Source organism: Eurytemora carolleeae, unplaced genomic scaffold (assembly GCF_000591075.1).
Source record: "Eurytemora carolleeae unplaced genomic scaffold, Eaff_2.0 scaffold409, whole genome shotgun sequence".
NCBI classification, from domain to species: Eukaryota; Metazoa; Arthropoda; class Copepoda; order Calanoida; family Temoridae; genus Eurytemora; species Eurytemora carolleeae.
In genome coordinates this window covers 100542-126668 of record NW_019397434.1, presented here as the reverse complement: position 1 = coordinate 126668, position 26127 = coordinate 100542, and the positions used below count along the sequence as shown (strand labels likewise).

The window sequence follows — 26127 nt, the reverse complement described above, 5'->3', positions numbered from 1 at the left end:
GGGGGGGGGGGGGGGGGTAAAAAACTCGTTCTCTAGGGCTGACCCTGGCCCAATAATGTTGTCTTACCTCAACCTTGTTTGAAACTGATTGAATGGAAAAATTATTATCATTTATAATTTCATTTTCTGCTTTTCCTCCATTTTCTTCAGTCTCCATTTCTTCTTCTTCCAAAGAATCATTCGTTTTTACCTCCATCTCCTCATTTGCATCCATTCTTTTCTCTTTATTGTTAAAACTTAAAAACAATATTTGTTTATGTGCATTAAATGCCGCGTTCATGAAGCAAAATTTGGGTATCATCGTCTTTGATAATAACTAATTCACCCTGCTCCAATTCATCATATTAAAAAAACCTTATCAAATATCTTAATTGAATAACTCTTTGAAAAGAATAAAAGGAAACATTTTTAACTTTCAATAATAAAAAATAATTTATGGAGAAAGTTTCTGTTTTATTACTACGTAGAATTTATGCTTTACTGCGTAGAGTTGTTACGCTAGGAAAACTGAACCGTAAGCTTTACTGCGTAGAATTATTACGCGAGGAAAACTGAACCGTATGACGCAATTTCTCACTGCCGTATACGTTTCTCTTTACAGATTTTTATTCGCATTTTACAACTGCAAAAAATGCATTTTTTTAGCAGTTACTCTAGCGGCGATACAAAGACTTGGGCCCCGCCTTAGTATACGATTTTTGGACCAACCCCCCGCCCCCCTCCTATCAATTTTGTACATACATGACCACTTTTATTATATTATATTTATTTTTATTATTTTAGGGTTTGGGTAGGGGTAAATTCCTAGCATACGATTTTTAGACCCCTCCTATCAATTTTTTACATGGATCTTATATAGTAAGACATGGATATAATTGATTATGTGGCCGCAGCGCCCGGCCCCCTAGCCTGTCGTAGCCGCAGCGCTCGACCAACCTAACCTTCCAAATATATACTACTTTTGTTGAAACCTGTTGAAAATAAAAACCCGTCCTGGCCGCAGAGATTGGCCCCCTAACCTGACCTAGCCGCAGCGCTCGGCCCAGAAANTAAAAATGTCCTCCAATTAGATAAATATCCTCCAAATATATAAATGTCCTTCAATCCAACAATAATCCTCTAAACAGGTAAAAATGTCCTCCAATTAGATAAATATCCTCCAAATATATAAATGTCCTTCAATCCAACAATAATCCTCTAAACAGGTAAAAATGTCCTCCAATTAGATAAATATCCTCCAAATATATAAATGTCCTTCAATCCAATAATAATCCTCTAAACAGGTAAAAATGTCCTCCAATTAGATAAATATCCTCCAAATATATAAATGTCCTTCAATCCAACAATAATCCTCTAAACAGGTAAAAATGTCCTCCAATTAGATAAATATCCTCCAAATATATAAATGTCCTTCAATCCAACAATAATCCTCAAAACAGGTAAAATTGTCCTCCAAATATATATAAATTTTATAAATATTCTCTAAATATATGAATGTCCTCCCAAGCATAAAAATGTCCTCCAAATAATGAAATGTCCTCAAAATAAAGAAATGTCCTCAAAATATAATAATGTCCTCTAAATATATAAATGTCCTTGAAAGCATTAATGTCCTACAATTATATAAATGTCCATGAAATATATAAATGTCTATGAAATATGTAAGTGTCCTTGAAAAATTAAACTTTCCTCGATATATACAACTGTCCGTGACAAATCAAATTTTCATCCAAACATCAACCGTCCTTGAAGAAAAACTATCCTTTAAATGTAAATTCGTCTACTAGGGTTTAGTGTATGCCATCATAAAGATAAACTTAGCTCTAAGTAAATCTGTCCTTGAGTTGCCAAGTTATTTTCTATATATTTATATAATGGAAATACTAGGCATTTCGAAATTTAAAATTTTGAAGTAGAAAGTCGTTTTGTTAGCCTAACATATATATGAGCATAGAGCTATGTTATATAGACTAGATAGTATCCCTGAAATATGATTATTCTTCAAAATTTTCGGAAATATTCTTAACATCCTTGTAAAGTGGATATACATAACTATAATATCCGTGCTTTAGAAAAACATAATATCAGTTTATAGATCTAAAGATTTCTAACACCCTGCAAAGTGGATATAAATAACTATAATATCCCTGCTAGGAATACTGGACATAACATCAGTTTAGAAAAATAAAGATAATTCCTAACATCCCTGCAAAGTGGATATAAATAACTATAATATCCCTGCTAGGAATACTGGACATAATCTCCGTGGCTATAGAGCACTAGAGATTGAGTTTCAGGGGAAGCAAAACCAGGTAGATTTTTAAATCAAATTTTAATATCTGATATCTAAAAAATCAATATTAATTCATAAATTGTTTGGTCGATTGATTGATTGATTGATTGATTGATTGATTGATTGATTGATTGATTGATTGATTGATTGATTGATTGATTGATTGATTGGTTGGTTGGTTGATTGATTGATTACTGATGCATAATGTTATGAAACTATTTGTCTGATTAATTAATTAATTGAGAACTATGATGTATATGATGATGAAATGGTTTATCTGATTGATTGATTGATTGATTGATGGATTGGTTGTTTGATTGGTTGCTTGACTGACTGAATGATGTATTGACTGGTTGATATGTTGATTGATTGTTTGATTGATTTATCAGGGTTGCCGGGAGAACTGCGAGGCGCGCTGGGGCCGAGACCGGCGTAGAAGTACTCAAGGTGATTACAGGGGTGCACAAATATTTTTTTAAAAGGACTGTAAGCGTAATTTCAAGTGAACATCCATGCAATGATGACAATGTTTTTATATTCAATGGCCCCCTTTAATTTGATCAAAAATGTTGATGATACCGTCGTTTTTCTGAAAGTTTCTCTATTGCTAAATATAAAGAGGAAATGCACAAGTCACTTTCGCAGAGAAACCGCGAATGAAATTGAACAGTTTTTATGAAACAAAAACGTTGATATTTGTTAATACTTGATCAGAAAAAGTTTTTCAAGGTATTGTTGTAAATCGTGCATTGCCATCTTTGCATGGAGGGTCACTTGAAATTACGCTTACAGTCCCTCTGTAAACAATGGTTTTCCCCATTCAAAAATTATCCCATGGATTTTTTAAGGGTAAATAAATGTTTGAGTAGGAGGAGAGGATAGAACTATTCTAGTTCAATATTTCTCTCGCCCCCCCCCCACAAAAAAAATAAACTCCTTGAAAATCATCCTGTCATCTTGTTAAAAAATTTTGACCTAAAATGAGTTAAAAAAAAAGATTGTGAGAATTCATTTTTAAATATACATGAGGTTTCGGGGTAAAATATTTAATTCTTAATTGTATTCATCTGTTTTCAAGTTTTTTTGGTAGATACTAACTTTTTTTTTAACGGAATATATAAATTTTTGGTAAAAAAATATCATAAAAGGATAATAAAATCGAGGAAGGGGAGGGGTGGTTAATTATTTAAAATATATACCCCTGGCACCAAACTAAACAAATCTTACGAAGGAGAAGAGAGAGGGGAGGGGAAGTACTACACGTTCTCCAGTTTACGCAGATCTATCATTGATAATGTTCTCTGTAGAGTTACTAACTCACAGGTATCAATTTCGTTGATATTTCTAATCTGTAATCATCTTATGATTGTTGGAAATGTCTAATTCATGATAAATGTTAGGTAGTTATATCTAACTTTTCTAATGACAATTTCGTAGATATTTCTAATCTGTAATCATCTTATGACTCTGGGAAATGTCTAATTCATGATAAATGTTAGGTAGTTATATCTAACTATTCTAATAACAATTATTAATTTTAGCTTTTCAAGTCATCATGTTTTTTTCCCCACGGAAAAAAGATTTGCGGATTTTCTATTTAAGTTTGGATATTTTTCCCTTGCAAAATGCTTCCAATTTGATAAACCTTCCCCCAGAGTCAGGTCATGAGAGTTTCCGTTTAGCCATTTTTATTTTTAATGGTAATGGATACAAAAAGACAGACACCCATACAAACATTATCCATGTTATTTGGTATGATAGTTTTACAAATTTCTTGAATTACTCTCAAATGTGAAGGTATTTAACAACATTGAAAGTAATGATTATTTGAGATAGTTATTAATATCTAAATCAGTATTCAATTTTGAAGGAAATTATCACACCTAATATTTCCCGTTGAAGGGTGATTAGGGGACTTTATCGCCCTACAACAGGGGGAAAAAGTAACTTTTTCACCCTGCTATTGAAATATCAAAGTTTGTACCTAATTTTTCTCATTGTAGAGTGATAAAGTTACTTAATCACCCTACAAAAGGGTGATTAAGTAACTTTATCGACCTGATTTTAAATAATTTGAGTAAAACTGAATAAAACTAAATATGTTATTGAAATGGGTATCGATCAAAAAAAAGTAGAAAACAGAAAAACTAAAAACTAGAAAACTAGAAAAAATATAAATCCCGACAAAAACTTTTTCGCACTTAATAATACCCATTACAATGACATAAAATGCCCATTACAATGACATAAATATATTTAATTTTTCTCTTCTAAAATGGTCTGTAGCCGTAGGCATAATTATTTATTAAAATCCTATTCTTAACCATACCCTTTTATGTATGAGTTAAAATATCATATTTTCCATCAAAAATTGATCATTGTCTGTATAAGTTACTTGCAAATTCATACTTTTCATAAACTTTTCAGATAAAACCAGCAATATTTCTCCATTAATTCTTAATAATTAGGCGGCAAATCTGCGACGAAAAAACAGCAATATTTCCCCATTAATTCTTAATAACTAGGCGGCAAATCTGCGACGAAAAAACAGAAATATTTCCCCATTAATTCTTAATAATTAGGCGGCAAATCTGCGACGAAAAAACAAAAATATTTCCCCAATAATTCTTAATAATTAGGCGTCTGGACATAATATCAGTTTATAGAACTAAAGATAATTCCGAACATCCCTGCAAAGTGGATTATAAATAACTTTAATATCCCTGCTAGGAATACTGGACATAATATCAGTTTATAGAACTAAAGATAATTCCGAACATCCATGCACAGTGGATTATAAATAACTAGAATATCCCTGCTAGGAATACTGGACATAACATCAGTTTAGAAAAATAAAGATAATTCCTAACATCCATGCACAGTGGATTATAAATAACTATAATATCCCTGCTAGGAATACTGGACATAATATCAGTTTAGAAAAATAAAGATAATTCCTAACATCCCTGCAAAGTGGATATAAATAACTATAATATCCCTGCTAGGAATACTGGACATAATCTCCGTGGCTATAGAGCACTAGAGATTGAGTTTCAGGGGAAGCAAAACCAGGTAGATTTTTAAATCAAATTCTAATATCTGATATCTAACAAAATCAACATTAATTTATAAATTGATTGATTGATTGACTGGTTGATTGATTGATTGATTGATTGATTGATTGATTGATTGATTGATTGATTGATTGATTGATTGATTGATTGANAAATTTTTACCTAAAATGAGTTAAAAAAAAAGATTGTGAGAATTCATTTTTAAATATACATGAGGTTTCGGGGTAAAATATTTAATTCTTAATTGTATTCATCTTTTTTCAAGTTTTTTTTTGGTATATACTAACTTATTTTAACGGAATATATAAATTTTTGGTAAAAAAATATCATAAAAGGATAATAAAATCGAGGAAGGGGAGGGGTGGTTAATTATTTAAAATATATACCCCTGGCACCAAACTAAACAAATCTTACGAAGGAGAAGAGAGAGGGGAGGGGAAGTACTACACGTTCTCCAGTTTACGCAGATCTATCATTGATAATGTTCTCTGTAGAGTTACTAACTCACAGGTATCAATTTCGATGATATTTCTAATCTGTAATCATCTTATGACTGTTAGAAATGTCTAATTCATGATAAATGTTAGGTAGTTCTATCTAACTATTTTAATAACAATTTTTAATTTTAGCTTTTCAAGTCATGTATTATTCATGAGTCAGGCCATGGGAGTTTCCGTTCAGTCATTTTTATGTTAAAGAAAGCATTGTGAAATTCAACCAATTCATATTAATATATAAATCAGTATCAGGGCTGTAGGCATAATTATTAAGATTATGTTTGAGTGAAATTTATATCATATTTTCCCATCAAAAGTTGATCATTTTCTGTATAAGTAACTTGCAAATCATACTTTTCATACACTTTTCACATAAAAACAGCAATATTTCCCCATTAATTCTTAATAATTAGGCGGCAAATCTGCGACGAAAAAACAAAAATATTTCCCCAATAATTCTTAATAATTAGGCGGCAAATCTGCGACGAAAAGCTGCTCACCATATTACAAGCCAGGGGAATCCCGCCCCTTTCTTTGCCTTGGTGGGCGTGGCCTTAGCCTCAGGTTGGTCATTTAACTAACAACCCCTCCTGATAAGGGGCGTTTCTATTAGCTAAGCAGTTATTTAATCTTTAAAATCAATCAGATATAAATGAACATTTATCTTACTATCTATCTATCTTTATATCTTTATATCTATATATCTAGATCTATCTATCTAAGGGGTGTATATAAGGTGGGTTGAGGGTAATTGATTTTTGAAGATTTGGGGATTAAAAAAATTTACATCAACGAACAAGAAATTTTTTTTTCGTTTTTTATAAAATGATTATTTTAAAAGAAGGAAGGGAAATGATTTTTGAAGAAAATATACACTCTCTATCTTTCTATATCTATCTATCTATATACCTATCTATCTATCTATCCCTCTATCTATCTTTCTATCTATCTATATATCTATCCTTCTATCTATCCTTCTATCTATCTATCTATCTAATTATCTATCTAGGATCTGGAATAATAACGAAGGAGGATGAGGTGGAAGGTGTATGCCAGGAGATACGGCTAGCTGTAGGAAGAACATCACTTATACAGGTTATACAGTACGCACAGTACACATATGCCCGGTTCATAGAACAAGCTGTAACTTGCTGTAACTACGACTATGATTTCCAGACATAGCTCTGAGCTCTGATCTCAAAATTGGATCACACCTCGTTCATTAGTCTCAAGTCATAGCATTTGATAGCTGTGACTTCGAGTCGCAGCTAAGCTGTAATCCAAGCTGCGAAGTCATAGCAATTTGACAGCTTAAATTGAAATCTTACTGGGCATTTGCACAAAAAGCGATCTCTTTAATAAAGTCGTCTTTTAAAAAAGGACAAAATTTTACCAAAAAAATTTGTATTACAAAATTTCAAGATACTAAATTCTGAAAATTTCATCATATTTTGTTGACAAATTTGTCTAAACAAAGAGTAAAGTTTTTTAGTTTTATGTAGATGAATATGCAATTTTCATATTTATTTATTTATAAAAATGCATCCTCCCCCTTGGACCCAACGCCCCCCTCCCTTTCATTTCTTCAAATACCAAAATTTTTTTTTGAAAAATCAAATTTTCGAATTTATTTTTAATCATTTGTTTATGAACAATTTACATTTTAATTGCAATATAAATTTGATCAATTATCTTTTCATTTTGTAAACAAAATTAACTATTCTTTTTTTGATAAACTAAAAGTAAAACAATACAACAAAATATTATATTCGATTTTTCATATTTTCATTTTAATGGCTGAATAAATGTTCCCATTTCATTTGGATTCTGTAAATAATGGCGTCCAGTTTGTTCCCATTAGCTGTGATTTAGCTGTGAAGTCGGAGCTAAATCCTAGCTGAGGTATGATTTGGATCAGCTGAAATTTTGCTACGATTTGAAGTCACACCTAAGGTCTGATCTAGGTGCGTTCATTGACTAGAAAACTCAGACAGCTTTAACTAGCTACAGCTCAGCTGTCAAGTCATAGCTACAGCTCGATCTATGAACCGGGCTATATACTCGGCTTATACAGAAACCACAGTACATTCAAAATTTGCTTATCATAAAATAAGCAAATAACCTGTAGGGGTATTTATCTTAAAGAACTAATTCCTCGTCCCCCCCCCCGGCCCCTTGGGAAATGATGTATGATGATTTAGGGAATAAAATATGAAAAATTGGCAATTTACTTACCTACTTTTTAGTTTTCTTTTCAAATATTGATCAGGAAAAATTCAAACATAAATGTTAAGAAGGAGAAGGAGCAGAAGGAAGAGGAAAAGAAACATGTTTGGAGTCTCGCAGATTTTGATTTAGGTATTTTTATCCCACTTACTTTTACTTACTTACTTACTTTTACTTACTTACTTACTTACTTACTTACTTACTTACTTACTTACTTACTTACTTACTTACTTACTTACTTACTTACTTACTTACTTACTTACTTACTTACTTACTTACTTACTTACTTACTTACTTACTTAATTACTTACTTACTTACTTACTTACTTACTTACTTACTTACTTACTTACTTACTTACTTACTTACTTACTTACTTACTTACTTACTTACTTACTTACTTACGTACTTACTTACTTACTTACTTACTTACTTACTTACTTACTTACTTACTTACTTACTTACTTACTTACTTACTTACTTACTTACTTACTTACTTACATTAAATATTTAGGGAAACCAATAGCTAAAGGATGCTCTGCTGTTGTTTACTCTGCCACCCTTAATCCCTCAGTTGTAAGTATTTTAAGATTTTCTTTTAAATTTATAATTTCAAACATACATTGCTCACACTTCTTTCTTTAAACAAGACGGACAAAATTATTCTGGTTGTTGAATTTTTAAAGGGACTGTGTACGTGTAATTTTTAGTGACCCTCCATTCAAATATGGCAATGCCCGATTTACAACGGTACCCTTGAAACTCTTTATCTGATCAATAATGTAAAGATAATATTGTTTAGTCTAGGCTGTAAAGTGTTTTAATTTTCGTAAATTCTTGTAATTCACTTGAAATTCCGCTTACAGTAAGTCTCCATCTGGGACTTTGTGAGGCATTGTTCATTGTCCGTGGATTGCATGGATACTCTCGTTGTACAGTGGTCTCTTGCAGATTTCACTTCCTTATGATTCCTTACAGGAGCGTCGACCCCAACTTCACTGAATGACGGGTTGTCTTCTAATAATAAAAATAATAATAATAATAAACATTAAAATATAAATTTAATAATAATGCAAGTACTGGAATGAACTAAAAAGAATAAACGGGTCCAATTACAATTCTCAAAGAAAGCATGAAACATGGTTCCATCCATCTTTTACCTACTGTCTGTATTTAGGAGACTGAGAACAAAGATGTAAACCTGGCTGTAAAAATGATGTTTAATTACCATGCTGAATCTAATGCATTAACGATACTTCGAGCCATGCAAAGGTAAGAATTTGGGAATCCCAATTGAAAGTTACTTTCCTAAAACATTTTTTTTTAGTATTATTTCAAATGATATGTCTCTTTGGTAATTATTTCCAGATGTTTATCTCGATATATACTTTGCTTGTCTGTCTGTCTTTCTGTTTTTTTTGTCTGTTTGTATCCAAGAAACGTCAAAACGGCAGAACTAATCGGGCCCAAATTTTGTGTGAGACCTTACATGACCCCAGACCCGGGGAAGGTTTATGAAACAACAAAAAATTTCCTGGAAAACATTTTTTTTTGAACACGCCAATTTGAAAAGAAAATTCCGCCAAAATTGGAAANGGCTAATCAAAAGCTAAATTTCTTAAATGTCAGTAAAAGTTACAAGGTGTATTAAACATATTCCAAGTTTTTGTTTACAAGTTTACTAAAAACTGAAAAATAAATTGTGTTTAAAAAACGTTCCAGATTGATTAATTTTCAATATATTTATTTAAATAATTGTCCAACTAAAAGATTAATTTTAAAAGATATTCATCCAAATAGTAACATAAAAATGTTGAAAGTAACAAATATTCAGAAATTGATTTTTTAAAAAGTTGCATTCAGGATACATCAGCGTTTATATTAAAACTCATACAAGAAAGAAACCTCAATCCTCTGACAGCTTTTGTTAGAATTTCTCTAGATGGAGGAAGATCGTTTTTGAAAGTTATTCTTAATGTGTCCGATCCTCTTGAAGATGACTTAAGTAATGGTTTTTTAAACAGTGGAGTTCAAAGGTGTAAAGTTCTCGCTATTGCAGAAGAAGTTCCTGAAAGTAATTACAATCTTCGCCTAATTCTTTTAATACTACTATAACTAAAAGTATATAGTCAGTAGGACTTAGTCCCGAAGATGGATACGATTGGCTCGAACCCTGCATCCTGATCAACACTGCTATGGTCGGCAGCTCCTAGCTTATCATGGCCCACAACTGGTTTTTCAAAACTCAAAATTCCAAACTCATTAGCAGAAAAATTATTGAATTGTCCCTTTTTAACAAACTTTTCTAAAATGATCATACTAGGTTTTAATGAGGCTCGTACTCGATTGGAGTTATTTAAATAATTAGAGGAATGGAACTTTGGTTAGATTATTCAAGTAAATAAAAATTAATAATTTAAATTACATAGTTTTAAAACAGCCAAAATTAGCAATGTATCCTGTATAATTAAAAAGTTGTAAAGATTGAAGAGGGTTAGAGTGGCCGAAACGGAATCCCATGAAATAGTGTAGTTTTAATTTGTAATTTAAAATTTTAAATCTAAAAAAATGTGCTTCCTCAAAAGTAATTACAATCTTCGCCTAATTCTTGAAAAATTAAAACTGGAAAATGTTAGTTACTATCTTGCATTGACCTAAAATGTGCAAATGCAGTTTTCGGTCTTTCTTCATACAGCGGAAAGCATAGTTGTCTATGGTGTGAAGGACCGTCTTCATTGGAAAAAGGAACCATAAGAACCCTGGGAAGCTTGGATTATTGGTATAGTCAATATGCTGAGAATGGTTCTATCAAGAAAGATATGAAAAACTACATGAATGTGATTAATCCTNTGGTATAGTCAATATGCTGAGAATGGTTCTATCAAGAAAGATATGAAAAACTACATGAATGTGATTAACCCTCGAATCTTGTACTATGAAGAGAACCCTGATACAGTTCTGGAACAACTGATACCTCCCCCTGAGCTTCATATTCTGATAGGCTTTGTTAAAAGTTTAGGAATATTACTTTTAGATGCATGGCCTGGATTTGATCAGTGGTTAGTATCCAACAATATCTTCCAACGAGGATACCAAGGAAGAGGCTGGGATGGAAATAATTCTAATCGAATCTTGAAGAATTTAGATTCCTTAGAAGTTGATGTCAGTAAATCTATGCCTATGTTGCTTCCTGTTGTACAATGCCTTAAAGATTTCCGATCTGTAAAAGAAGCATGCTTTGGAAAAGCTCTCCAACCTGATTATAAAAGGACATTTACAGTTTTAAGGAACTCATTCTTATCTGCTCAAGAAATAGCAGATATTTTAGGCCTTAAGCTAAACTGTACCTGGAAAGTTCATATACTTTTTTGTCATGTGGAACCTTTCATAGAGTTTCACAATTGTGGACTGTCAAAGTTTGCAGAGCAATGTGGAGAAGCTATACATGCAAAATTTAAGCCAACTTGGAACCGATTTAAACGAAACAGTGAACACCCTGAGCATGCAAAACGGCTAACTTCATCTGCGATCGACTTTAACACAAGAAGAATAAGTTAAAATAATGCATCAAAGCCCTGTTTAGTCAGTAAACAACCAGTGTAGTTTAATAAAATGTAAAACATGTTAAAATATTTTTTTCCAAGATTTTTTAATTGTCACATAGTAAATAAATAAAGCATTTTTCAGGCTAAAAATCCGCGAAAAAAAAATATGTTTTTTTTAACTTAACACTTGATTAGGATTTTAAAACGTTGATAATCAATGACCTTGGTGATATTAGAGTCATTTCTATTGAATTTCATTTGAGTGCCACAACTTTTAACCTGGCGGTTCCTTTGGTCCAGTATGCCCCCCCAACAATTTGTTAATTGATTAATTAAAAGGAAGTCAATGGGGGTGTTCTGGCCCATAGTCGATTTAACGCTCTGTATTTCCCCTCTCTCAATACGCATTTTTAAGATGCAAGGCGTTGTTTTATAATAATTCTTGAATTCCGGGTTAAGGGTTTCCGGGAACTTGAGTTAACCGTAACCAGCTAGGTTGACATCTTCAACCCTGGTAATAATTCTAAGCACTAAGTTGATGATTTTTGAAATTTATCCGTTTTTTTTCCAGGCGAAAGTGTAAGGCTTCCAGCGCATCCCAACATTGTGGAAATTCTTACAGTTTTCGCTGACAGGGTAATAAGTTATTTTTATTTCAGTAAGTTTAAAGGGAATATTCATGAACTTTAAGTGACCCTCCGTTTAATGAGCGTCATGTCCGATTTACAACGGTACCCTTGAACCGTCCCATTGTCTGAGTAAAAAAAGATGTTCTTGTTTGTTTTTCTTCATGAAAATTGATTTTTATAAATAATGGGTTCTCTATTATTTAAAGTAGCCCAAGGGGTGTGTAAGTATATTTTCTCAAAAAATCATTTTTCTCCCCCCCCCCTCCTTTTTTGAAAATAATTTATTTTCAACAGTTGTTATATGCTTGCTTGTGCCGCGGAGTGTAAACATTTTTTATGGGTTTGGGTAAACAGTATCAAATACAAAGAAAAAAGTTGTCTGTGGATATTCAATTCTTCATTTTTCCTCCCAAATCACCAAATAAATATTTTTGAAACATACACACCCCTGAAGTAACAGCAGAGAAAAGAAGGAAATTAACAGAATTCGAGACATTTAAATATTGAATAACAAACATATCTTCCTCTTTATTGCTTATCAATCTTCAATTTTTGGTAGACAGTGGTGATCACAGAACAATAGAATACTCTTCTTTAATTATGAAATTTCGCTCCATGAAGATCCCGAACTTATCAGTGAAGACGACAATTTTCCAAATTTTTTAAATTTCATTAATTTTTCTGTAGAAATACATTTAAAAAAGCATGTTTTTAATGAAAATTTAAAAAAAAAAAGTTTTTTAGATGGACAAAGAACCGGAATGGTGTTTAAAGGGCTATCGCCTTAATTTCAAGTTGACCTGAGCTGAAAACTTTAGAATTGGATAAGAACCTTAATCCTGATAGCTTAATCTGAATATCCACTGTGGAAACTTTTAATGTTTGAATGTTAGTCTTAATAAGTATTAATCAAAAACTTACGTTCGTTCAATCGATCGTTAGTCCAATGGATATGACGCCTCAAATACGGGAAAAAGAATAAACCGGTTTTTCAAAAGTTTAAGAGCGCATCTCTAATCTCTAGAAATTAATCCAAAGACTAACTTAGTCTGGAGATTACCAAAAAGAGAGGATCCATTTATAGAATTTACTTCAGCACGGCCTTTAACCCTTTATCTGACGATCAACGACTGAGATATAAATTATTTTCCTAGCTGAAAATTGATGTCGGGCAGCTATAGTTTACCGTGAAGTGGTGCACTTGCGAATGACGTCACAATGTTTCGGAAGAAAATTATATTTCAGCTAGAAAAATAAGAATATCCCAATTGTCCGTCATGAAACGAAGGATAATTTTAAGATCCCCGAACTGCCCGGTGACCGCCAGCTGTATGGAGATGCTCTACCTCCTAGACTTAACCCTCAGGGCTCAGGGCGGAATATGAGTCTATTCCTCGTCATGCGCAGGTGTTTTAAAATAGAGTTCTATGCAGATAATTCCATCACAACGAGTCTCTTTAAGTCATGTGGAATTAGTTTCTTAAGTCATTGAAGTTGTTGGTCTTTCTTGAAATGCGGAATAAGTCTCTTTTGTTGCGACATTGACAACATGCAGATATTTTTTAATTCTTTTTAAAAACAAGGAATAAGGATCCGGATCCGGATCCTGGACAAAAATATATCCGGATCCATGCTGACCTTAACATTTCTTCGAGATATACTGATTTTTTATTAAACAGAAGAAGAATTTTTTAAATTATTTTCTTTTTTATCGTTATTTTTTGCTGAACCATTTTTAATGAACCATTCAGAGATAAGGAAATGTTTTTTCAACGTTTAGATTTGCGTTTTGGATAGCAAGAGAATTTTGTTTGCAGCTTTTAGTTGATATTTTGCCCCTTGGATCCGGATCCGGATATTTTTCTGGATCCTGATCCGGATCCAGGAAGCCAAAAAAGCACTGTTAAAATTACTATTTCTTGAATTTAATATTTTTAAGGTATGCCTGCAGTCTTCGAGAATACCTTGAGGAATTTAAGGAACTAATTACGTCCAGGATATCACTTATCCTTCTTACTCAGCTATTGGAAGGTTAGACAACAAATTAAATCGCCTGTTTACTAAAATTACTATTTTATAATGAATCTGAGCCTGCGATTAAAAAGCTTCGGCTCAGGTTGTAATTCCTTAAACCCAGGTTTAAGACCCAATCTTAGACTCTGAGGACGGCTTGTGTCACGTAATGGACAGCTACGAGATCTTAGGCCGGACGTACAGAGTTAGGTCTAATGAAAATAAAACCGACCTTGGTTGGTTTTAGTTGAGAGTAAGGCTCAATGTTGAGTCTTGTTCTCATCAAAACCCGGAATGCGCCAATTCCAACCATGAAAATCCGCCAAATCTTAGGCGTATTCAGGAATTTGTCGAGGGGGGGGCTTAAATTTATTTCTCTTTCCAGGGGGGCTCAGCACCTGTTGGGGCCTGAAAACCCCCTAAAATCAATAGATTTCACTGGTCCAGGGGGGGAGCTTAGCCCGCCCCCCCTGAATACGCCTCTGCGCCAAATACAACATTAAACCGGTTTTATGAACTCAACTTTTTGGGAAATTAGATGCAATTTAAATCTGGAAGCTCAAGCCGAAAATATGGCCCAAGACAGATTAGACCTTAGTCGTATTTTCTTGGATCGCTGGCTCTGAATGTTATGTTACTGAAATGTCCTACATTGCAAGTTTTGCTGATTTTTGTTTACATTTATTTTAAAGAGTATGAAAAAGAATTTTTAAAGTATTCCTCAGAGTTGTTGTATTTTTAAGTGTCCCTCCCAAGAGGCCGAGGGGGCATGTCCAATTCATAACGATACCCTTTTAACCTTCATTTGATTAAATCTGTGTGAGACTATTTTCTAGCTTGAAAAGTGTGTAATTCTTATAGCTCCCCCATAGCTTATTAACCAGAAACGTACAACGCTCTGAAATCATTTATCAAATAGAAAAACATAGATATCTATTTAATTCTTGAGCAAACAAAGCTTCGAAGGTTACCTTTGCGAATTTGAAGCAATGAAGGGTCACTTGAAATTACATTTACTGTCCATTGTGAAATATATTGAAATTTGCTTGCTAAAAAGAAACTTTTTAATTCTCTCAAAGCTTCGATGATAGTTTTTTTGCAAATACATATTCCTGTTTTATATTCAGATGTTAGGTACTTTCCCTAAGACATTTTCCCAAGCGGCAACTTCTCTAATGTGCAATTTCCAAAGTGGCCACTTCCCAAGTATTTCCTAGCTGCAGCGCTCGGTTCCCTAGCATGTTCTGGCCTCAGCTCGGCCCCTCTTGCCTATCCTAGCTGCAACGCTCAGCCCCAATTGCAGCGTGCGGCGCCTATGAAGGCTTAAATACACCTATGGGAAGTTGCCGCATGAGAAATTGCAAATTTGGGAGGTTGCCCATTGGGAAATTGTAACTTGGGAAGTCGCTCTTGGGAAAATGCCTTAAGGAAAATACCTATACTCAGGGATTGCCTACATGCATCACTGTGGAGTAGCGCATAGAGATCTCAAGTCTGACAATCTTCTGATAGATCTCTCAGGTAATCTTCGAATAGATCTCTCATCTTTCAGATGATCTTCAGATAGATCTCTCAGGTAATCTTCTAATAGATCTCTTGGTTAATCTTCTTATAGATCTCTCAGGTAATATAACTCTCAGGTAATCAAATTATAGATCTCTCAAATAAACTTCCAACAGATCTCTCTGGTAATCTATTAACAGATCTCTCAGGTAATCTTCTAATAAATTTCTCGGGTAATCTTCTAGTTTATCTCTTGGGTAATCTTCTAATATATCTCTTGGGTAATCTTCTAATATATCTCTCAGGTAATCTTCTAATAAATTTCTCGAGTAATCTTCTAGTTTATCTCTTGGGTAATCTTCTAATATATCTCTTGGGTAATCTTCTAATATATCTCTTAGGTAATCTTCTAATATGTTTCTCGGGTAATCACTGTTTCATAACAGATGTTAAATTAACATTTTTTTATTTTTTATGCACTGCACTACAGGTACACTGTAATAATGTACTGCATTTTACTAATGAACTTCACTGTAATAATGTACTGCACTGTAATAATGTTGTGCACTGTAATAATGTAATGCTTTATACTAATGTACTGCACTCTGCTGATTTACTGCCCCATATGAATGATTTTCACTTTACTAATGTATTGCACTGTAATTATGTACTACACTGCACTAATTTGCAATGTAAGAATGTATTGCACTGTAATAACGTATTGCACTGTTGTAATGTACTTCACCGTACTAATGTACTGCACTGTACTAATATACTACACTAGGTGGTGTAGAGTTCCCAAGACTGGTGATATCTGATTTTGGATGCTGTCTGGCAGAGAAAGGATCAGGACTAAAGTAAGTTCTTTGTTATTTCGCCTCTGTTCATCTTTAATTTTTAAAATATGGGAAATAAAAATTGTTGAACTTTTTTATTCTTTTAATCCAAAAAATTACTAGTTTGCCTTGATTTTATGGGGAATTATTTTTCAAGAACACACATACAACTGGTTTATATATTAATGAATAATTTTTTCTTAGTTTTAATATACACTAGCTGAAGGGCCCGACGTTGCCCGTGGAAAAAATTTTAAAAAGATTGAGAAAAAAAATTTCAACTTTTTTTTAGCCTGTAACACCCCCCACCACCCATGAATGTCCACAAAAATCGGTCCAGCCGTTTGGCCGGCTATAGACAACATGTATAATACGAATGTCTTGTTTTATTATATAAATTACTTTTCCGTTATTACAGGGTGTCCCAAAAAACATGGGAATTCAGTGACGAATTCGATATCGTCTTTTTTAATAATTCTTTGATTTAGTATAGTGATACCTAATGAGAAAGCTGTAATCTGTAAGAGTTTCGTCTGCTATGTTTACAATTTGTTTGTTTATGTTTTGACTGCATACGGTTGTACTTAGTAAAACAATTATAGACACATCTTTACAGTCTTTTACCGTTTTCATAAAATAAACTCTAGCAGACATAATAATATTATTGCTTTTGAAATTAGGTATTACAGTGCTAATTCATAACAAAGACGATATCGAATTCGTCACTGAATTCCCGTGTTTTTTGGGACACCCTGTATATTAAAATCAATCTCAAGAATTGTATCTTTTTGTTTGTTTTTCCTTGTGTTAAACATTTTAACTTTTAACTGTTCCATTAACACATACTTGAGGAACACCACATGTTATAATTTTTTCTGTTGACAAAACTCCATTTATACACACATAGTGAGTTCTATTAACAAGATAATTTTTAAACCAGGTGTTGGCCACATTTTTGAAATGATAATGAATTAGTTTTTTTTAACAGTATTTCTAAATCACAATAATCAAAAGCTTTCTTTAGGAATATTCCAAGAGTAAATTCTGGTTTAGATTTATTAAGGTTTTCATAGAATTTATTCATTAAGTGCAAAAGTGGTTGATTTGTGTTATGCTTAGGTCTAAATCCATATTGGTGCTCGTAAAAGATATTAAACTTATTAAGATATCTGAACATTTGTATTGCAGCAATTTTTTCAAGTAGCTTACTCAAAGCTGGAAGAATACTTATAGGTCTGAATTATTAAACTTATCTTTTTTGTCCGCTTTAAAGATGGGAATAATTTTTGCACATTTATACTCGCTAGGGATGTATCCTGTTTTAAGAAAAAGATTAAATAAATGTGCGGTAGGATAATCGATACAATCAATAATCTCCTTCACTAGTTTAGTAAAAATATTGTCTTTTCCTGAGCTGTTCTTGGGTTTCAGCTTACTTACTGTTTCTAAAATAATTTTCGGTGTAATATTTGCAAAAACAAAATTTTCATTTATGGACTCATTTAAACACGTTTCTAAAGTGACATTAGATTCTGGAATGTAACTAGACAGCCTAGGTCCCACGTTGACAAAAAAAAATCATTAAAACCTTCTGCTATTTCACTGGAAATAAGTAAAAATAACTTTTGTGGCATTTTTTACCAAAGAACGATAGACAGAGTTTTATTTTCTAAAAGCAGCTATGTTTATAGGATTTGATTAAACCTAAAGCAGATGTAAACCAAGGGTTGATGGGGTTCTTATTTTTGTTTGGTTTTGACTCTTTTAAGGGAAAACTATCTTCATAAATATTATTTGAAATGCTAGAAAATTCAGAAAATGCAGTAACAGGGTCTTCATTTATCATTATAGATGTCCAGTCATTTAGTTGCAATTTTTCCCTAAACTTAGTTTAGTAACAAGGATAATTTCCTTGTTACTCAAGGGTTCCGTATAGAAGTTATGATAGTGATAAACGCGGAATTATGGCTCTAATGGATAATATTCTTGTTACTATAGGGTTCCGTATAGAAGTTATGGTATGGATAAAGGTGGAAATATGGCTCTAATGGATAATATCCTTGTTACTTTAGGGTTCCGTATAGAAGTTATGATACTGATAAACGCGGAATTATGGCTCTAATGGATAATATCCTTGTTACTATAGGGTTCCGTATAGGAGTTATGGTATTGATAAAGGTGGAAATATGGCTCTAATGGATAATATTCTTGTTACTATAGGGTTCCGTATAGAAGTTATGGTATGGATAAAGGTGGAAATATGGCTCTAATGGATAATATCCTTGTTACTTTAGGGTTCCGTATAGAAGTTATGATACTGATAAAGGCGGAAATATGGCTCTAATGGCTCCTGAAATAGTCCTCGTCAAACCTGGAGCTTTCTCTACGCTGAACTTTAACAAGGTAATAACAAATGCCGCAATTTTTGAGATTACTTTGTGCTTTTACCGCCATATTTTCTGAACACCGCCATTTTGTGTAAATTATCACCATGGTTTTAAGAACCGATTTTTCTTTTTTCATAAACATCTAATATCCTCCCAATATTTTGTTACAATTCGTGGATCGATCAATGATTTAAACCATCCACTGTTAACAAATACTAATATTAAAATACAGTCCTAATCAGAAAGACTTGGAATGAATTAACAATTTAACAGACGACATTTTCCATCGTCTTTGATTTTTTAAGTAGCTTACCGCAGAAGGCATGCATGATGTCAATCAAAATTAGAAAAAATTACGTTTTATTATTAAAATGAAATCCAACCAAAATTCTTTTTATAATTCTATAATTTTAATTTTTAAACGCACATGAAAAGTCTGACCACATTTTGGAAATGGCAGGACTAGGGCTATTTTGTGATCGTTTCATCAATCATATATGTTAAATTTGATTGATAAATAAATGCTAGTAACTATTTCAGAGATCAAAGACACTGAAAAAGTCTTTATGATCAGGACTGTAGGTAATTATATAAAACGCCATTTTGTTATTCAAGTTTTTAAAATTTAATTTTTTTAAAAATTTAGTCTGATTTATGGAGTTCTGGTGCGATTGCTTACGAGATTTTTGGAGGTGATACTTCTAAAATATGTTTATTCTTTTCATTTTAGAGAATCATTTCTTTTTATGATTTATGTTTATTTTTTTCATTTCAGAGAATCATTTCTTTTTATGATTTATGTCTATTCTTTTCATTTTAGAGAATCATTTCTTTTTATGATTTATGTTTATTCTTTTCATTTCAGAGAATCATTTCTTTTAATGATTTATGTCTTTTCTTTTCATTTTAGAGAATCATTTCTTCCCCCCCCTCCAATATTTACACATTCCCCTCCTGTCCAAGAAAATCCTGAAAATCGTAAAATTCCTAATTTTTAATTTTATTACTAGGTTTCAATTAGGATATCACTACAGTCTCTTGCAACTAACGAGGTTATAGTAAATAGACTATAAGTGATGATGTACGCTAATCCTGATTGTACTTTACTTCCAGTACTATTCTCACCTGTAGGGTCAGATACTACTGTGGCGGTCTGGGTTGCTTTTAATGAAATATTTTTCTTGGAAAGCTAAAATTTAAATATGCTTTTAAGAATTTCAATTATCTGCCACGTTTAAAGCAATTATGAAGATTGAAATTTGAGCCTAAGAGAATCTAAAATTTAAAAAACATGAGCTTTATATTTTTGATCGATCTGAAAACAAGTTACTGAAGAAAAACGTGAGAACTGAAATTAGATATTTCAAGGTTAAAAAAGCACGTTTAAATACAGAACATAAATGTTTTGATATCCTTTGGATGACCGGTTTCAAACTGCTCTCTCTGTTTCTTCTTTGATTCTTTATTTAGATGGTAATACTTGATAGATTTTCTTACTCGTAAATTACAATTTTAGCTATTTCGACCCACTCAACTTAGAATCTAAAAACAAAGCTAAGAACATTTCCGTGATTCTTCCAAGTTCCCCAATCTAAGTTGAGGCAAATCGGTCTAGAGGTTTATGGGTTACAATCGGACATCCAAACAAACAAACAGATATTACGACTTTATATATATAAATAATAAGACTAATACGGGAGGGGTATGAAATCTAGTGAAACTTTTCTAAAATCATTTTACAGGAGCAAACTAGTATTCCACTTGGAATTCTAAGGCATGTTTTTAAAATATATTTTTCACAAAATTTAAAAATGTTCCCCTCAAATGGGGTTTAATGATAAAAAATCACTAGTGTTAGCTAAAATGAAAATTTCTTTATAATTTGGGAATCCATTGTAGCTTAAAACCGGAGTTCAAAACAATTAACAGAATTGAAAAAAAATTGAAAATTGGGCAAGGCATGGTCAAAAATAGTTTTTTTTCTTCGAATAAATTTCATTGTAGTACTAAATAAATGCCTTTTTTGACCTTACTCAGTCAAATTTCAATATTTTTCGATTCTGTAAATAGATTTGAATTCAGAAATTTAATTCGGTTCCAATGATACCCAATTCAATAAGTATTTCAAAATTTTCATTTTCACTTATACTTTTTAAATATTAATCCCCATTTGAGGGGCGAATTTTTGATTTTTGTGTAAAATATATTTTATAAGCATGTCTTAATATTACTAGTAGAATATCTTTTTACGGGATAGAAAATTAAGTCTTTTGGCACAATTTGTTGTCGGTTAACTATATTTATTTAAGGCGGATCTGCCCGAGTTGCCTGCTAGTGCTCCGCCCCTTGTATCTAGGCTGGTTTATACACTACTCCACCCTAATCCACAGTACAGGCCTACTCCTAGACAGGTACAGTCAGACCCATAAAACTGGGGGAAAAGATGACGACATTACAACATTTATATAGTTGATTATTCTGACTGTTAGTTGTTAGAAACTTTCTTATCTTGAAAATCATATTATTGTTATTTTTTGTGTGTTTTTTTTACATTGTTTTTTATTGTTTTTTTTTATAATTATTGGCTATTTTTATAATCATCGTTATTTTTATTAAGGCTGCAACTATTTGTCAGCTGTTGCTCTGGTCTCCCTCTCTCTGGATGAAGGTAGAACATTTTATTCTTGAAAAAGTTTTATTTATTTTTTATTTACAGTAATTGATTTTTCTGAACATTTCCGATTGAATTGTTTACAAATTGATTGAGATTCTAATTGATTTAATGAGGGGTTTCATCAGTTTAAATGAATGGTGTAGTGATTGATTGGTTGGTTGATTGATTGATTGATTGATTGATTGATTGATTGATTGATTGATTGATGTATTGATTGATGTATTGATTAACCAGGAAATGAAGAAGATCAGCAGTCAAGACATTCTTCAGTGGCTGCTAACCATGACAACCAAAGTACTTTGTGAGTCCAGGTACTTAAAGTAATCATTAAAAAATTAAAGATATATATATTTTTAAAAAAAGTAATTATAAAGCAGGAGATAACTGGTTAACAGCCAATGATCAATGATCAATGTTTAGATGGGGAAACAGTGAGTCTGCTCTACAGGAATACCAATTAGTTGCCACATTCCTGGCTACATTGTCATTGCCAGATATTAGGACATCTATAGTGTGGATACAGGTAACTAGTTGCCACACTATCATTGCCAGATATTAGGATATCATTAGTGTGGATACAGGGAACTAGTTACTACATTGTCATTGCCAGATATTAGGACATCCATAGTGTGGATACAGGTAACTAGTTGCTACATTGTCATTGCCAGATATTAGGACATCCATAGTGTGGATACAGGAAACTAGTTGCTACCTTGTCATTGCCAGTGGATATAGGTAACTAGTTGCTACATTGTCATTGCCAGATATTAGGACATCCATAGTGTGGATACAGGTAACTAGTTGCCACACTGTTATTGCCAGATATTAGGACATCTATAGTGTGGATACAGGTAACTAGTTGCCACACTGTTATTGCCAGATATTAGGACATCTATAGTGTGGATACAGGTAACTAGTTGCCACACTATTATTGCCAGATATTAAGACATCAATAGTGTGGATACAAGTACTTAGTTGGCACATTATCATTGCCAGATAAGAGGATATCAAATATCAATAGTATGGATATTGCCACATTCCTTGTCACATTGTTATTATATACACATGTACAACTATTCTTAATTATTATTGCCAAAGTAGCAACTTTTCAAGTTTACTTTAGGCTCTCCCTCCCACTGGAAAAAATAAATAAAAAACAAAAAAAAATGACATCAATTTCAAAATTAAAATTTTTTAAATATTATAAGAGTGACACCTCCCCTCCCTTGCTTTGGTGAATTCTAACCGGAAAGCAAGGACAATTTAATCATTTTCACGACAAGAAAACTGTAAATGGGATTGTTCACTGTTCAGGGGCGTATACGTATATTTTTTCGAAGAGGGGGGGGGCTCAATTCATAAAATCTTTTCAGCGCCCCTTAGCGCCTGTGTCTCAATTCCTTTCGATAAGTACCTAGGAAGTAAACATAATTTTATCGTGTATAATAAAGATATGTATTTCAGGAGCAAATGGATGTGGAATAGACCCTGGGCTATTTTACTGCTAATGTACTGAAAAGAAGTTTTTTGACGTCACAGTTCTAATTTGGCGCCATTTTATTCTCAAGTTGGTACAGACAGTACATGACTTGGCGCCATTTTATTCTCAATTTGGTGCAGACAGTACATGACTTATACGTAGAGTTTATATATTTATTATACTTTAATGTACTTTACTCTGTACATTAAGTTGTTTAAGCATACATACACTGGTTTGTTATCGGACCTTGTACTCAGTGTACACCGTGTACACTGTAATGTAGCTTGCAGTCCATGTTTGCAATGTAAAGAAGGGTAACAGGCACGTGTACTAAATCGTGTTGTGACAATGTCAATTGTACAATCTATAAAGTGTATATTATACTTTTTACATGGATACTGTACAGACGTCAAATACGTTTTATCAGTGCATATCAAGGTTGTATTATAAGGTTGCTTACTCTCGTTGCGCTCCAATATACGGGAAATGTCGTCTTCTAAACATAGATATAAAATCCGTATATGACGTCACTATTTATAAAGGCGAGAATGATGTCATATGCGAATTCTATTTATCTATGCTAAGATAAGGTCATTTTCCGTACATTCATGCATTAGAGCGCATTGAGATTGAGCAACCTTGTTATACAACCTTGGTGCATATACAGTTGCTTGTAAAATTCATATTGATGCAGTGGGAGAGAATCAGAGAATTAAAAACCTAATTTTTAGTATTTTGTCCAGTACCAGTTGACAAAAATTTTAAAAATTAAGTTAAAACTGCTCTGATTTTATCTGATAATTACAATTTCATCTTGTGTAGAAAAAAGTACTGCAATCTATAAGCTATGCTGTAGCCTGCGTCTTATATTAGCTTTGGATCTTTATATAAATCCACAAAAATTTGCACACTAACAAAGGGCCAAAAATTTACAGAAAGCTTGTAAACATTTATATTATATCATATCTATTCGTTCATACAAATTCATTCATTCATGAAAAAATCAAACTTTCAAAATTGTTTCCTGACTTAGTTATTTTCAGATTAAATCCATGTGAAAAGAAAAATGGCTGCCTAGAAAATCCGTGAAAAATGTTATAAAAAATGCGCCATCTCTCGGGCAATGATCGACAATGAAAGAATCCTACTTTCTATTCTTGGGCTTCGGGTAAGAATTTTTTTTAAATGATATATCAAATATTTCCTCCTAAATTTCTTTTTTTAAATGCAACACTAAATTTTTTATCTTAAGAAGTAAGAGAAAAGATTTAGTTTAAAATGAATAAAATAAGTGCTTGGCAATTTTTTCGATACAATTTTCAATGGGTTTAATTTTATTTCTTTATTATGTATTTTTTTTAGTACATGTAAATTATGTATTTTCAAAACAATTTAATTATTTGAGACAAATATTTAAGGCGTAGAAAATAATGAATTACAACCCTTTATATCCCTAATCAATACAACCCCACCCCCCACTTATTTTTAACACCCAACATTACCTGTACTGCCAGTTAAGATTCTAAATTTCACCGCAAGATGTCCCTGGTGTTGAAGCTTAGTTATTTATGAGATGGAAATATTATGTTGTTTGTTCTGATTTAAAAGGAAAGGTTAATATAAAAAATAAGATTTTTAAATAATTATTTTTGATTTATAATAATCAATTTAAAGTTTTTATAGTTGGCTTCTTTTTCACGGGAAATAACTATTTCTTGGGAATATAAGTGCAGAGCGTTCCATTTACTATTTATTTGGCAAAGTTTACGTCAGAATACTACAAGAAATCTGAATATTCTGCTTGATAATTTAAATATTCATCATTTATATTTGTCTAAAGTAAAATTACATTAATCAATATAATAGTTTACAATTTATTAATAATAACTCTTTTATCTGGATATCGCATATTATGATTGACAGGGTTTGCCAAAAAACAGGTGCCTTACAAGACTTTAGCATGAGTATAGTTTAGTTATCAAAGGTGGTTTTCAGAAATGGAGTCACTTGGTCCCAGTCTAGGGTTGAGGGTATAATGTATTAATTAAGATTTTAACTTCAAAGATTCAAAGATCCAGATACACAACTGAACCTTTTAAACCATTATCTGATCAATGATGCTGAAGATATTGTCGTTTTCCTAGCTTGGACAGTGGTTAATCTATATATAAATTTGGCTTGTCTGTCTGTTTGTCTGTCTGTTTGTATCCAATAAACGTCAAAACGGCTGAACCGATCGGGCCCAAATTTTTTGTGGGACATCACGTGACCACAGGGAAGGTTTATAGATTTTAAAGGTTTTTAATTTTGTAAAAAAAATTAAATTCTTGAAAATCCGCTAATTTTTTTTTTAAATCCGCAAAATTTTATTCTTCTTTGTTTTAAAATGTAAACAAAAGAACATGTTCACAATTTAAATAGAAGATGGGCGCGAAGCGCCCTAAAAGGCTAGTAGTGATAATTCCTATATGTTTACCTGCAGTAGTAGTAGAAATGCGCAAGTCACTTTTCGTAGAGAAACCACAATTAATTGAAAATAATTAGTTTTTCAAAAATATAAACATTGAAATATACATCATACTTGATCAGACAACGCTTTTTAAGGGTACCATTGTTTATCAAGCATTGTCATCTTTACATGGAGGGTCACTTGAAATTATGCTTACAGTCCCTTTAAGCAAGTGTCAATTGATATTAGTTGGACTGTTCCTTTAAATGCTCTGTTGCTAGGTTTATAATCCAAGCTGCAGAGCGTTCCATATTTCCCATTTCAAATTTTCTTTCAAAGTTTACGTCAAAATACTAAAAGAAATTTGTATATTCAGTTTGATAGTTTATATTATTCTTAAATGAGGAACGGGAGCTATTGTGTGTGTGTAAGGGTGGGGAGAGCTAGTGTTCAGATCTCAAACCTGAAACATAGCCACAGGGAGCTGAAGGTTCCAAATTTCGCCGCTAGAGGTCTCGAGTGA

General features: G+C 32.4%; 3 protein-coding genes across 3 annotated transcripts in view; 2 read left to right on the top strand and 1 right to left on the bottom strand.

The window, feature by feature from the left end:
• The window catches only part of LOC111714269 (zinc finger protein 8), a 20231-nt gene extending 20017 nt beyond the window's left edge, over window positions 1-214 (bottom strand). Inside the window, exon 1 of the mRNA XM_023489335.1 lies at window positions 68-214. Within this exon, the coding sequence (XP_023345103.1) occupies window positions 68-214 (147 nt within the window). The remainder of the gene's footprint in view (window positions 1-67) is intronic.
• Window positions 215-1423: 1209 nt separating this feature from the next.
• LOC111714268 (serine/threonine-protein kinase PINK1, mitochondrial) lies at window positions 1424-23852 on the top strand (the record flags this gene model as incomplete). Its single annotated transcript, XM_023489334.1, is given in 21 exon segments — window positions 1424-1439; window positions 2246-2312; window positions 2683-2740; window positions 3525-3616; window positions 6335-6428; window positions 6874-6959; window positions 8159-8222; window positions 8603-8664; window positions 9266-9361; window positions 12186-12269; window positions 13563-13669; window positions 14202-14293; window positions 15722-15796; window positions 16563-16635; window positions 18909-19017; window positions 19648-19693; window positions 21306-21412; window positions 21619-21669; window positions 21910-21986; window positions 22096-22198; window positions 23140-23852. Coding segments are annotated over 21 exon segments (1580 nt in total), but the record flags the coding sequence as incomplete, so codon positions are not given.
• Window positions 23853-24184: 332 nt separating this feature from the next.
• LOC111714274 (SUN domain-containing ossification factor) overlaps window positions 24185-26127 on the top strand; it is a 31997-nt gene continuing 30054 nt past the window's right edge. Inside the window, exon 1 of the mRNA XM_023489339.1 lies at window positions 24185-24323. Coding sequence (XP_023345107.1) covers window positions 24289-24323 — 35 coding nt within the window. The 5' untranslated portion in view covers window positions 24185-24288. The remainder of the gene's footprint in view (window positions 24324-26127) is intronic.